Source organism: Epinephelus moara, chromosome 3 (genome assembly GCF_006386435.1).
Source record: "Epinephelus moara isolate mb chromosome 3, YSFRI_EMoa_1.0, whole genome shotgun sequence".
Taxonomy (NCBI): domain Eukaryota; kingdom Metazoa; phylum Chordata; class Actinopteri; order Perciformes; family Serranidae; genus Epinephelus; species Epinephelus moara.
The window spans coordinates 30,669,107-30,682,846 of record NC_065508.1 but is presented as its reverse complement, the minus strand read 5'-3'; the positions used below and the strand labels follow the sequence as shown (position 1 = coordinate 30,682,846).

Genomic DNA, 13,740 nt, shown 5'->3' with positions numbered 1-13,740 from the left:
TTCTTCTTCTTTGACTTAGTTGCTAACTGCTACCAGCTACTTTTTAAATCTCTTCTTAAATCCCACTGATGTTGTCACAGTGCGCACTTTAGGTCAAGAAAAACATGGTACTGTTTTGGTTCCAGCTGAGAGCCAACTTTGCCACTTCAGAACCAGTTCATTTTCAAAATGCTCCGAGCGGTTGAAAATTAGGTACGGAAACACGAACGACACCATGTTGATGGGAAAGGGTTAAAAGATGTGAGAGAGGAGACGGAAAATTATGTTGAGATTTAACTTATGAACATTTATACAATTTAAATTAAGTTTTTCTGTTAAGGAAAGTTTGTTATTTATCAGAGGGGCAGGGTGGCTGGAGTGTCTTCTTTTTTGTTTTGTTTTTCTTGTTTGGACCCTACCCAAAGCTACACATATTTTTCCTTGAGCCTCGGAGTGACTGGTGGAAAATGCATGACCCTCCATCCACCATAAAGTTGTTATATAGCCTAGTTATATTATATTTTAATAACTTACCCTTTGATGTTTGAAAGTTAAAAGTTAAAATTGGAGGTGAAATCCTGGAGTTGACAAAAACCGCGGTTCATGAAAACTGTTTATTTTTTACCAAATTTTAAATGAGACATAGAATAAAGTGACTTTGATGACATGATGATTATTTTAAGCTCAGATTTGATTATGCCTTTTCTCCGACAGAAGCGTTCGTCACACATGATTTGTCCAAGCACTGTCAGAAAACTGAAAATCCAATGTTAATTTTTGTTTTTTCAGTTTATGGCTGTGATAAATGGTGTAATTTTGGCAATTTTATACAAAATATGGCTTCCAAATCTGCATTTTCTTTAAAAAATTGTCCGTAAAATAAATACACAATACAACCATTTAAATTTGTCTGCCCCTCCCCTAAGCCAAAACAAAACATCAGTCCCTTCCCAGCACCATTGGAAAAGTGAAAATCCAACAATTTTTTATTTATTTTTTTTTCAGTTCTAGCTGTGATAAATGCTGTAATTTCAGCCATTTTTTTAGAGAAAACATGGCCTCCAACCCCACATTTTCTTTGACTATCAGTGGTAAAATAAATACATAATACAACAATTTAATTTGTATGCCCCTCCCCAACCCCCAAAAATATCAGTCCCTTTCCAGCACCGTCAGAAATTGAAAATCCAATGAATTTTTTTTTTTTTTTTTTTAAATTTTCAGTTTGTGACTGTGATAAATGGTATAACTTGTTTTATTTTAAAGAAAACATGGCTTCCAAATCTGTGTTCTCCTTTAAAATTGGTGGTAAAATAAATACATAATACAACAATTTAATTTGTATGACACTCCCCAAGCCATAAAATAAATAAATATCAGCACCGTCGGAAAACTGAAAACCCATGAAAATTCGTTTTTTGAGTTTGTGGCTGTGATAAATGGCTTGTGGTAAAACATGGCCACCAACCCCACGTTTTCTTTAAGAATCGGTGGTTGAAATAATAAAAAATACAAGTTTAAATTTGTATGCCTCCTCCCCATCAGTCCCTTCCGAGCACCGTCAGAAAATTGAAAATCTTACTAATTTTTTTTTCTTCAGTTTGTTACTGTAATAAATGGTATAACTTGTTTTATTTTAAAGAAAACATGGCTTCCAAATCTGTGTTTGCCTTTAAAATTGGTGGTAAAATAAATATACAATACAACAATTTAAATTTGTAAGCCCCTCCTCTCAGCAAAAATAAAATAATCAGTCCCTTTGCAGCACTGTCGGAAAATTGAAAATCTAACAAAAACTTGTTTTTTTGAGTTAGTGGCTGTGATAAATGGCGTAATTTTGGCAATTTTTAGAGAAAACATGGCCTCCAACCCCACGTTTTCATTAAGAATCGGTAGTAAAATAAATACAACTGTTTTGAATTTGTGTGCCTCCTCCCCAAGCCAAAACATCAGTCCCTTCACAGCACTGTCGGTAAATTGAAAATCTTATGAAAAGTTGTGGCTGTGATAAATGGTATAACTTATGTTTTTAAAGAAAACATGGCTTCCAAATCTGTGTTCTCCTTTAAAATTGGTGGTAAAATAAATACAAAATACAACAATTTAAATGTGTAAGCCTCCTTCCTGAGCTTAAATAAAAACATGTAGGCCTACCTGCCCAGTGCTTAAAAATGATTTGACATGCCTTCCCTTTCTTGCACCCCCTCCTCCCCCTCATGAATAACGAACAGTCCCTTATGAAACTGACTTCAGTGAAAGTAAAAGATTTATAATACAACACAGTTTCTGTTTGACGTCATGAGGACCAAACAGGCCACCTTCATGTCTACAAAAAGGTCTCAGACGTCAGACGACGTGCGCGTCCACGACCCATATGTAAACCGCCGCGTTCCCTCTCTGACGTCACCGCCGTCTGATCATCCGAAATCCCTGATAACGCGATGCGCGCTCCCGCACGGCTCTGAATGGGGGGCTCAGTCCAGCTTGTGACAGCGAGTCCAGTAGTATAACCGGAGACGCCACGGTCCCGCTCAGCCAGTCAGGTCCGCTGCTCTCAGACGCGCCGGTTGGTTCCACGCGCTCCGCTCCCTCCGGTAGTCCATACTCATTCAGGTAGTCCGCTCGTGCACTGACAGTCCAACTAGTTCGGTTCAGTGTCCTGACTCTTCTCTTGTCAGCCCGGGAAGTTCGAGTACTGACGGGCGGAGCTGTCTCTGTCTGTCCAGGAATGAGAGATGATGGCCGGCTCTACAGCAGAGGAAAAAACCTTCCGACGGTTCCTGGAGCTCTTTCTCCGGGAGATGAGAATGCCTCTGCAGGAGAGCGACCCGCCGCCGATGCGCCCCTTGTCGGACCTGGTGATTGAGGAAGAGGTGGAGGGGGAATGCCTCGACCTGTGTCTCCAGCACCTCTACAAATAGTTAAGTGTCCACTTTTGTGTCATGGCATGTTGTTAATGACCGTGTGTGTAACGTCAGTGTATCAGATAAGGTCACGGCAGCAGCTTAATGTCCGTGTTTTGGACCGGGAGCTGTGTTGACCCCGGCTGGGTGCACATCAGATAAGCCGGGATGCCTCGCAGGATGCCAGCGACCTGCTCCATGACATGCTGGGTGTGTCCAACACCAAGTTTAGACAAGTGCTGAAACATTAGGAGGAATTAAAGATAAAGCAGAAGTGACAAGCTGCAGGGCTGTGATGTGTTGCTGTGTGATCTGTGTTATAAAGCCACAGTATCTTGTGTTCTGCTTCCTTTTATTCATGTATCTTTAATAATGACACCACGCCAGCTGTGACAGTGCTGGAGGTCCGCAAAAGGTGAACCCCTGGTTTTGCGTAACAGCACGACGTCATGATGGTGTAGGAGGGGGAGGAAGCCATCGCCATCACTGCTGAGCGCATCTTCATGCAGGCTAAAAATAACCTCACCGGTTACGTTATTAGCCTCAATCGTTACACTCTTAAAATCCGACACACAGACGGAATTGTTGGACTGAAATGATGATTTTTCTCTGAATAATTCCACTTCGTGACATTTTGCGCATGAGTGTCTAATTCTCACTGTGCCCATTTAAGGAAAGATGCATTTAAACAACCTGAATCCACACAGATGATCAAGAAGAGATGCTCCTCTTTTATTCTGCATGATTTTAATGAATTAAACTCCAGAATCTGGTGTTGGAGATAAGTTTGTGGGCAGAGAGAGCTCTGCCCTGAGCTCTGCTGCCTGGCCTGGTTTTGAATCCAAAATAGGTGCAGAAACTGTGCTGAGAAGAAACAGGATGGAGGGACTCATCTAGGGCACTGAGTGGCAAGGGGGACTGCTGCTCGCATGTATGTCTGAAAATGACTTTTACTGGCCGGGTTTGCACATAGATCCTATAGGCTCAAGCTGCTGTGGCTGGGGGCCACTTTAGCTGAGTGACAGGAGGCAGCAGCCCCACACAGGTCAGGTGTGTGCAGGGGCGTCTCTAGGAATTTAGGTCATTTGGAGCATTGACCTGTGGGATCCTCTCCTGCCACAAGTACAAAAAATATCCCAGTGTGAATCAATTAATTTTCATGGTTGGGGGGCCACCCAGCACCCTGTCAGGGGCCAGATTTGGCCCCCGTATTGCTGCTATATAGGCTCACACTGTGTACACCTCAGAGGGTCAGGATGCGCTCCGGCAGGGATGGAGAGCATATGTTGGTGACAGGATGGATCACATGCAGCCAGTGGTGCTGTCAGGTGTCTTTACAGAGCTGGAGAGCAGGAAGCGTTCACCACACGTTCATACTGTCTTTGTCACGACGTCCAGGTTTGATTGGCCGGCGAATGTAAGGTCATTGAGCATTCAGCATCTTGCACAGCTTATCCTACCCTCCCCCTCAAATTCTGTGCTAACAGCATGCACACACTGCCTGTTCACTGTTGATGACAAACTGTGGAACAAATTAGAATAGATGTTGAAATGCAGCATTATTGGTACGTTTAATATAAGGGACTGTTCTTTATTTATCAGAGGAGGGGAGAGGCTGGGGTGTGACTGTTTTTGTTATTTCATTTTGACCCTTCCTGAAGCTACAAAGGTTTTTTTCCTTGAGCCTCCCTGAGTGACTGGTGGAAAATGCATGACCCTCCCTCCACCATAAATTAGTTAGACTTTTAGAACGTACCCTTTGATGTTTGAGAGTTAAAAGTCAAGGATGAAATCCTGGATCTGGAAAAATCCCCAGCTTTTTTACTGCATGCTGGTTAGTTTGTGCAATTGTTTTTGGCTAAATATTCAAATAAAGTGATTTTGATGAGATATCACCATTTTAAGCTCATATTTGGTGAGATTTTTTTTCTGACTGAAGTGCTTGTCGAACACGATGTGTCCGAGGACTGCCAGATATTTGAAAACTTAATGATAATTTCAGTTTTAATAGCTGCTGTCTATGATATATGGTGTAATTTTGGCAAACTTTAAAGAAAATATGCATGCCATTTTTTTTAACAAACACATCTTCCATTTAAAAAAACATTTCATTTTTAACAAACATTTCTTGTATTAAAAAAAAGTCTGATTTTTAAGAAACGTCTTCCATTTAAAGAAATCGTTTCACATATTCCATTAAAATTTTTTGATTTTTAACAAACACGTCTTCCATTTAAGGAAATCGTTTCATATCTTCCATTGAAATAAAAAAAAGTTTTATTTTTTAGAAATGTCTTCCATTTAAAAAAGTTTGTTTTTTAACAAACATGTCCTCCATTGAAAAAAAATTAAATTTTAACAAACATGTCTTCCATTTAAATTTTTTTTAACAAACATGTCCTCCATTTAAAAAAAAAATTTTTAACAAACATTTCTTCCATTAAAAAAAGTTTGATTTTTAAGAAACGTCTTCCATTTAAAGAAGTTTGTTTTTTAACAAACATGTCCTCCATAAAAAAAATTTCAATTTTAACAAACATGTCTTCCATTTAATTTTTTTTTAACAAACACGTCCTCCATTTAAAAAAGTTTGATTTTTAACAAACATTTCTTCCATTAAAAAAAAGATAAATTCAGTTTTAACAAACATGTACTCCATTTAATTTTTTATTTTAGCAAACACGTCCTCTATTTGAAAAAAGTTTGATTTTTAACAAACATGTCTTCCATTTAAAAAAAAAAGTTTGATTTTTTTAACAAACATGTCTTCCATTTAAAAAAAAGTTTCCTATTTTCAACAAACATGTCTTCCATTTTTAGACATGTTTTTTTTTTTTAATTGTCTGTAAAATAAATACAAAATACAACCATTTAATTTATAATGCCCCACCCCTAAGCCAAAATAAAAAAGTCCTTCCCCAGTGCTTAATTTTTTTCAACATGCCTCCCCCATTCTGCACCACCCCCTCTCCCCTCATAAATAACAAACAGTCCCTAAGCATATAGTTTTGTTTAATTAACACAACGGCCACAGAAGCTTCACAGGGTACAGTCAGAAATCTGAGAGGACTTGGAAGGAACGTCTTTCATGCTTTTAGGTTGTAGAAAGAACTCTTTACAAATATGAAGGGTTTATTTGTACATGTTATGCTCTACTCTGGTTCAACCGGACTCACGACTGAAAGTGCACAAAGAGAGAAATTATTTTCTGAGCGACGGTTTAATTTGAAGAGACTAAATTAGCAGTCATGGGTAGCATCAGAATGTGTACAGATTTAAACAGGAACAGGTTCCTGTTTCAGTGTCAAGTGCACAATAATGGCTGTAACACGATGGTTTAATCCATACACAAACAAAAATGTAGAAACATGAAGTGGTTTCAGGAAGTGTTTGTGATGAACATGAGTTAATCCAGCAGCCCAGTACCTCTGTGCACACTCCAGCTTCAGTGGCGGTGAGCAGATACAGTGGTCACTCGATCTTCAGAGCTGGGACAAAACCTTATTTTGGGGTTTTTAAATTTTTACTCTTCAAATAGGCTGGAAAATACCTTTTTAAAAGATCAAAGCTTTGACTATTAGACCTTGTAATAGACCTTTTTACATGATGAATGTCAGAGGTAAGGTAAGGTTTGTTCATTTTACAGCACTTGAGGGGAGAAGCCATTTTACTTTTCAAAGCTGCTCAGAGTCCTCTTAATGCTGATCAAAATACTAATTCTTATTTAGTTTGGATTAAGAAGCTACAGAGTTGACCTTTTATGGTTGAGACACAGCGAATAGCAATATTATTTTAATGAATTTATCAAAAAACAGAAAAAATATCAGAACTTTGGCAGCATTCCCATCTTTTTGGAAACCAGGAAGTGAGACAGGAGTCCTTGTGATGTAGCTCACCTCTTTAATCCCCAATAAATTATGTCTTTGTAGAAATCTGACAGATTGGACAAACATCTGGGACACAACTTTATAGAACCAACATTTTAATTAAAAAATATATTTTAAAACAAAGACGATAATAACAGTACATTTTGACAGTTATCAGTAGGCACTGTTAGTTTTAGATTTTGGAGGCTTTAAACACATTTTTTAATAGTGTGAAGTTGTGTATTCTTGTCTGGAACGAGGCTTTTTCTGACACAGGCAAATAAAAAAATGAAAGCACATCAAAATGTTTTAGAAATCATATTTTTTTCATATAAATAAATCCTTTACAAACAATGTTTCGTCCCAGAAACAGAGTTACTGTGTTGATAAGTTATAATTTCAGGTTTTTTTTTTTTTTTTTTTTGGCAGGACATGTTTTGTCCCAGCTCTACAGAATGGGTGTGGTATGTTTCTCTGTTCAGACATGATGGCACCAAATCTGGCATCCCACTGTGACCTTAACACTCCTGAAAGCTGCACACAGTCACTGCACCTGACAAAAAATATCCCTGAAACTTGAGTGTCTCCATTTTGTGCTCCCTTGTACTTCTACTCCACTATGCTTCAAAGAAAAATGCATATTGCAGTTGTAAGCAGTGGTGTAGTGGTGGGTGTACTACTAGGAAGATAGAGGAAGTGAGTTGTTCTCCAGTATATTCAAATGGCTTTTTGGCTGATAGGTGGGTATGCTGTAAATTACAGATTAATAGTTTACACACAAAAGTTATATGGAATTTAAAAAATGTTTAAGATGAAGTGTAAATAATAAAGGAGCAGTGTGTAGGGCTCCTGGTTAGAATTCCTTCAGTGTTCATTGTTCAGAAGGTTTTCACTGGGAGCTGAATTATTCTCTTCCTCTCCTAAACAAACGGATCAGTTGATTCAAACCAGTAAAAACACTCAATAAAGTAGTTTCAGATTAAAAATAGTGTTTTTCTGAAACTGCTTGTCACAGAGGGGCTGCTAACTACGGTGGCCAATAATGGGAACGTAAATGTCCCAAGCTAGAGCCAGTCAGTACGTTTACATGACATTAGAGAAAATAACTTACTTTTAAAATACACGTAAACATGTGAGTCTGACTGAAATCGTACTTAATCGAATTTCTCAAAGTTGCACTAAGGAAAGTTCAGCATGTACTGAAATGTTTGCACTTTGCCTTGCAACATGTAAAACAGAGATTTTTGAAGTCCAGACTTCAGTCTGAATCTTTTTTTATTCTGTGTGCGAGTCTTTCTTTGCCATATTGTCACATTTCTTTGACTTCCACACCTGAAAACAAGACTAACACAGGACAGTTTATTAAGCTCACCCCATGCCTACCAGCACCCAGATAATGTGATCCGGAGTTAGATTCCTCCTGCATGTATACAGTCAATCAGACCCAAACTGGCGAGGTGCTCTGAGCATGCTCCACAGTTTCCAACCCGGGCTTTGACCTGGAAGTCCAATAGCATCAAATGTTAACAGAAGAAGAAGCCCGTAACAACGTGGAGAAATCTACATCCAGCTTGCAACTCATCTGTACAAAATGTACAGAGCTGTTAAGTTGTCCACCATGGTACCAGTTAGCAGCTAGCTAACCATAGCTAACTTCTTTGGTCTGTGACATAATAGGTCAGCTGGAAAAATGTCCAAAACTAACAAGCTGAGAGGGTGCATATCTCCACCTATCGTAGAGGACTCGGACATACTTGGGTCAATAAAACAATTCCCCTCCCGTGCTTGTATACTGGGACAAGGATAGTAGTCCAGTTGAATGGCCTAGTCGAGCTGTAACTGTAGCTCCACTTAGCTGTGCATGAAAACGTAATATGCAATGTAGAAACATGGCAATGCAACATGGCGGCCTCTGTAGATGAGGACCTGCTCCCTATGTAGATATAAACGGCTCATTCTAAGGTAAGAAAAACACAATGATTCATATTTTCAGGTGATTAAACACTAAAGAAAACATACTTGTAATATAATATTACATTTCTGCCAACACATCCCCCTAAATCCTGCACACTGGCCATTTAAGTGTATAAAGATGTTTAAAGTAGCTAAATCTCAACCAGCTGCTACAGTAAAATAATAATTAACTTCATAAAAGGAGCCATTTAGCAAAATACATATCTGATACTTTGAAATATAATAAGCTGATGATGCTTTTGTACTTTGTATTCTAATGCAGGACTTTTACATCTGATGGAGTAGATTTTACATTGTGTCATTTCTACTTTTACCTTATTAATTAAAGGATCTAAGTACTTCTTTCTTTCAACAATGGAAAATACAATTTTTTCACTTCTGTCTGGGCGTCCTGACAACTAAAAGCCTTCTGATGTTGAACAAAGCTGAAACAAGGCAGAAACATGTTGGTATTTGGTGGACAGTGAGACTGGAGCCTCTCCTCCTGCTCTGCTCCTCACCAGGTTGCCACACAGTCATTTAAAATGGACTTCATCCAATCTGGCTTTGTCAAACGGTCATTAGCCAAACTTACCAAAATAACTGCAGCTCACCGCCTAAGTAAAATGTCCCTGTGTCTGTGTCTCCTGGCCAGGGTAGCATCTTAAAGAGTGCATTTGGCTTGGTGGAGTGTATGAATCACTCTTTGGCTCCTGTCCACGGAGCAGTTTATCTTAAGAGACCCTACCAGGAGATGAGCGTTCAAGCTGCTCGCAAGGTCAAGATGGGCACTCAGTTTTGCTGCTTTATGTGCACGACTTTACACAGTTTCTGAGCCGGTGGATTTATATATGATGCTACAGGAATGGTACAAAATCTGGAGGAATCATCTTCTGAATATCCCATAGTATCCTCCCCAGAAACACAAGAGCATTAGCCATTTCAGCGACAACAAGGGGACACGCAAACTATGACTCTGTACAGTGACGTTATTATTAAAGAAGTACAAAGTCTGCACATGGATGGATATGTATAGAGGTCTGGGTAGATGGATGAGCCAACAAAACATCGGACTTTAACACGGCAGATTGTTGTTCTTTTCCTAATTTCATCTGACAATCAATGTTGGTTTCTCTTATCCATGAGTGTGATTATTACTGATCCTGAACAAAGTAGTTATTTTAACCCAAAACATAATGTTTCCCCAAACTTAAATGTATACTATGCAGGATTTTCCTACAATAAATAAATAAATAAATAAATAAAAAAGGTAATCTAACTCAATTATCACTTATGACCAACTATGTGTGGTGGTGTATTTATCTCCAGAAACTCTGCCCTCTGCCTATGTTATCTTCTTATTTTTCTGTGTTCGAGACGTTGCGAGCATGTGAGGTCAGGACTTCATAAAAACGAGGCGACTAGGTGCTGACTGTAAGCAGCAAACCTCCAAGACAGAGCTATGAAAAATGCGGACACAGCGCCAAAAAGACGCAAATAAAACGAGGCGAAACACCAAGTGGAGTGAATCTGGGATTGGTTTTATTTTTCACTTGCAATACTGTTCACAAACAGTAACAGACATTTCCTGCATAATACATTCTTAAAGTGGCTTTAATCAGTATATTTCTAATAACAATGTGACAGTGTAAAAGAGGTGGTTCAAAGTGATGGCTTTACGGAGTTTTAAAGTCCAGATACACTGAGCTGACATCAGAGACCTAGCGGCGTCAAAAGCCATTGCATTGCCTCACGTCGCCTGCGTCTCAGCCAAAAAGTTGCACATGAACACACCACAAAGACCACAGCTGATGGCCTACCAACCAAACATTCTGCATCTGCGTGAGAGGAAATAACTCTCCACACCAGCAGATGGCAGTAGTCTGTAACTGTCATTCAAAAAAGGGAAACTGGAAGACCGACAGGACGCTACTTAGCCAGTTAGCACACTGACAACACAATCCAGTGTTGAAAGAACAGAGCATATTGACTGTGCGCCAGTGAACAATAACACAAACCATCAGGAAATATTTCTGCTAAAGAGTTCAATAACTAAAGAAAAATAATTTTACTTTCGGGAACAACTTTGTTTTGGTCTCACTCCCTCTTGACTTCAGCTGTGTGTTTACTTTGCTTACTTCTGTTTCTCTTCTTGCGCACTGACCTGAATGGCCAATCAAAGTAATGTTATTCACTCAGCTGTCACCAACGCTAATTCAACACACTGAATCAGCTTAAAAAAAGCCAACAAGGCTGACAAGGGCCAACTAGTGCCAACAGTGGGACACACACTGCAAAAACTAGGGTGAGACTCACTGACACTGACTGACGGCTGACCGTCGCCTTGGTCTGTCTGAGGGCCTTTGTAGTGAGTTTCAGCTCATTGTTTATCTGACTGACCCGCAAGTTTACTGTTTTGGTTCACTGTCATGGCTCTCATAGCGTAGTTTTCAGAGAAGAAAAACTAAAAACTCACTGTACACTACCTGCTCAGCAGTAAACTGCAGACAGACAGTCAGAGACCAGCTATCACCTTACTCTGCAGTTCCCCTAAGCTCTACAGAGCATTTCCGCTTCTTTAAGCTCATTGCTTTGGTTTTATAGCCCACAACTTCATTGAAAAGACAAGTGTTCCTCTATTAAGCTGTGAAAAGAGCCCGGTCTCATTCCGAAGTAATTGAAATCCAGTTCTTGGGCAGTGACTTGCACTGTCAGAAACCAACGAAAAAAGGCATCCTTTAACATCGGCATAATACACGGCCAGTTGCCGTTAGAGTTTAACGGCACCGGCAGTGTCAGGGGGAAATGCGGCGGGACAAAGTTAAGGAGGCCAATGTCCGAATGGGGTGGGCAGGAGGGGTGGTTGATGGGTCCAACAAACACCTACTTTCACCCAAGAGAGTGGTGTTCCAAAACACTCCCAGCTGGGCGTTTTCTGAGGAGCGCCTGGTGTTTTCAGTTGGGAAAAAAAAAAATGGTTTGGAGGACACAGAGCCTTAGAGACAAGCTAATAAACACAGTGGAGAATTTAGCAGCTAAAAAGCTAAATATATCCCTCAGGAGCTGGTGGAGACCAAAAATAGAGCTAAAAAAGAGCAAATATTAGAAGTACATTCATCAGGTGGACACAAATATGACTCCAGATAAATGATCATGTTGCTCTGTAACTTTTGAATGTGGAAAACCGCAAATGTTTGCTAAGGAGTTCATCATATCAACAGAAAAGATGATGCCGTGTCGTTTCTGCTGCACCCAAGTGGCCAAAATATCTCAGTTATTACAGATTTAACCAAGTAGGTATTTTACCTGAAACATGATGTTTTCCAACCAAAGCAAGTATTTTTGTGTCAAAGCCTCAGCAAAACTTAACCATGGCAGTGTAAAATCAGAAAACGGACTTGGACATTTGTACTGAAGGAACAAACACGTTGACTGACTCGCAGACGAAGCTGCAGGATCTGATTCCATCACTTCAGCAGCTGATCTCACAGATTTGACTGCTGTCATCTCAGAGCGTTTTAATGAGTTGAAGGGAGCTGCTACAGCATTTTGGATGGAGTCAAACTCAGACAGACTCCTTCCCTCGGTACAGCAGTTACAGGGAACACAGATCATGTATCAACTCTCATTCAAGTGCTGTTACACGATCTAATGTATCACTTATGCTCCCATTAACATGGCTGCCTGCTGCCAGTTAAAGCTGGTGTTCTCTGAGCTCTCAGCCTGCAGTGGAAAGGTACATGTCCACAAGGTCTGATCTGTGTGTGTGTGCGTGTGCTTGACACTTCTTTACATATACAGTACATCAGTTGTCATGGCAACAGCACAGGCGTCCTTGCACAGAGTAATAATGGTGTTTTTGTAGTCGGTCTGAATACTGCAGGCAGCAGCAGCAGGCCATGTTTCAGTCAGACTTCTTTATCAGAGCTTCAGACGCCACCAGAGCCGGTGTGAGCTGCACTTTGGGTAATCTGCTGCTTATTTTGGCTCAATAGAGTTGGAAAACATGGCTTACATTTGTCAGCCATCAGAAAATGCTTTCTAACTTTAATCTGTCGGCTTGTCTTATTAAATGTGGGCAATGTTGCTAACAAGTGCATCAAATGCCGGGCTGAGTATTGTAAAATAAATACACATTTTTCTACAACCCCTTTTAATTTAACACAAGTTTTTTGTCTTTAGAGAGACACAGTGGAGAGATGACAGGTAGTGAAGGGAGAGAGTCAGAGAATGACACATACTGTATCCCCAGCAGAGCTTTGATTCTCTGTCCGAACAGGACTGGGCCCGACCCACTTGTTACAGGCTGTGCCAGGCTGTGATTTTTACCAAAACTCCCTTGTGCTTGAATCTGTTGTGTTTACTCCACTTTCATTTTGTCTTTATTATCATTGTTTTTTGTGTGTGTGTTTAAATGCAGAGCTTATAGTCTGTGTGATGTCATGAATAATGTAGGGGCTGTTGCCATCAAGTCATACGGTCATTATTAGGGTTGCAGCAATATACCAGTTTTAAAGGGCCAGTGTGTAAAATGGGTTGAAAACAGTGACATCAGTGGTCAAATTCTAGATTGCAGGGCTCACTCGCTCACCCCTCCTGTCGGGTAAATGACGCTGGCCTCGTAGGGACAAAAAGCCTTGCGCAGACACGAGTTTTTCAGGAGTTGGTCTATCTAGCGACGAGGTGAATATTTATTTAGAAATCTAAACCATGTTACGATACTGTAATGAATCACTCACGAGCAGGAGACCAGAGTAGCGTTCGGGGAAAAAGGCCAGTTTATTTGAGCACTCCAAAAACTCCGGTAACACTCCAGGGGGTAAAAGACTCCGTCCCAAACTCTGACTCTTCTAGCGTAACACACACACTTCATACACACATAGTCACTTACAATACCTAGCGGGGACCCCCTCCCCTCTCTGCTCCACCAATCTCCAGCCCGCACACTGACTGACAGCGTAGCCTGTAAACAGAGCTCAGCTGTTTATTTAGCCTAGCAATATCTCCGGACTGTAGTAGCTGCAATGGACGACTTTGAA

At 40.2% G+C, this 13,740-nt stretch overlaps 1 protein-coding gene across 2 annotated transcripts in view; it reads left to right on the top strand.

The window, feature by feature from the left end:
• Positions 1 to 2,452: 2,452 nt before the first annotated feature.
• ppm1e (protein phosphatase, Mg2+/Mn2+ dependent, 1E) overlaps positions 2,453 to 13,740 on the top strand; it is a 74,358-nt gene continuing 63,070 nt past the window's right edge. Inside the window, exons 1-2 of one of the 2 annotated variants that reach the window (XM_050041450.1) lie at positions 2,453 to 2,592; positions 2,706 to 2,899. In XM_050041450.1, coding sequence (XP_049897407.1) covers positions 2,715 to 2,899 — 185 coding nt within the window. In that variant the 5' untranslated portion in view covers positions 2,453 to 2,592; positions 2,706 to 2,714. Of the gene's footprint in view, positions 2,900 to 13,740 lie in introns of both variants that reach the window. The other variant, XM_050041449.1, reaches the window with a different exon arrangement.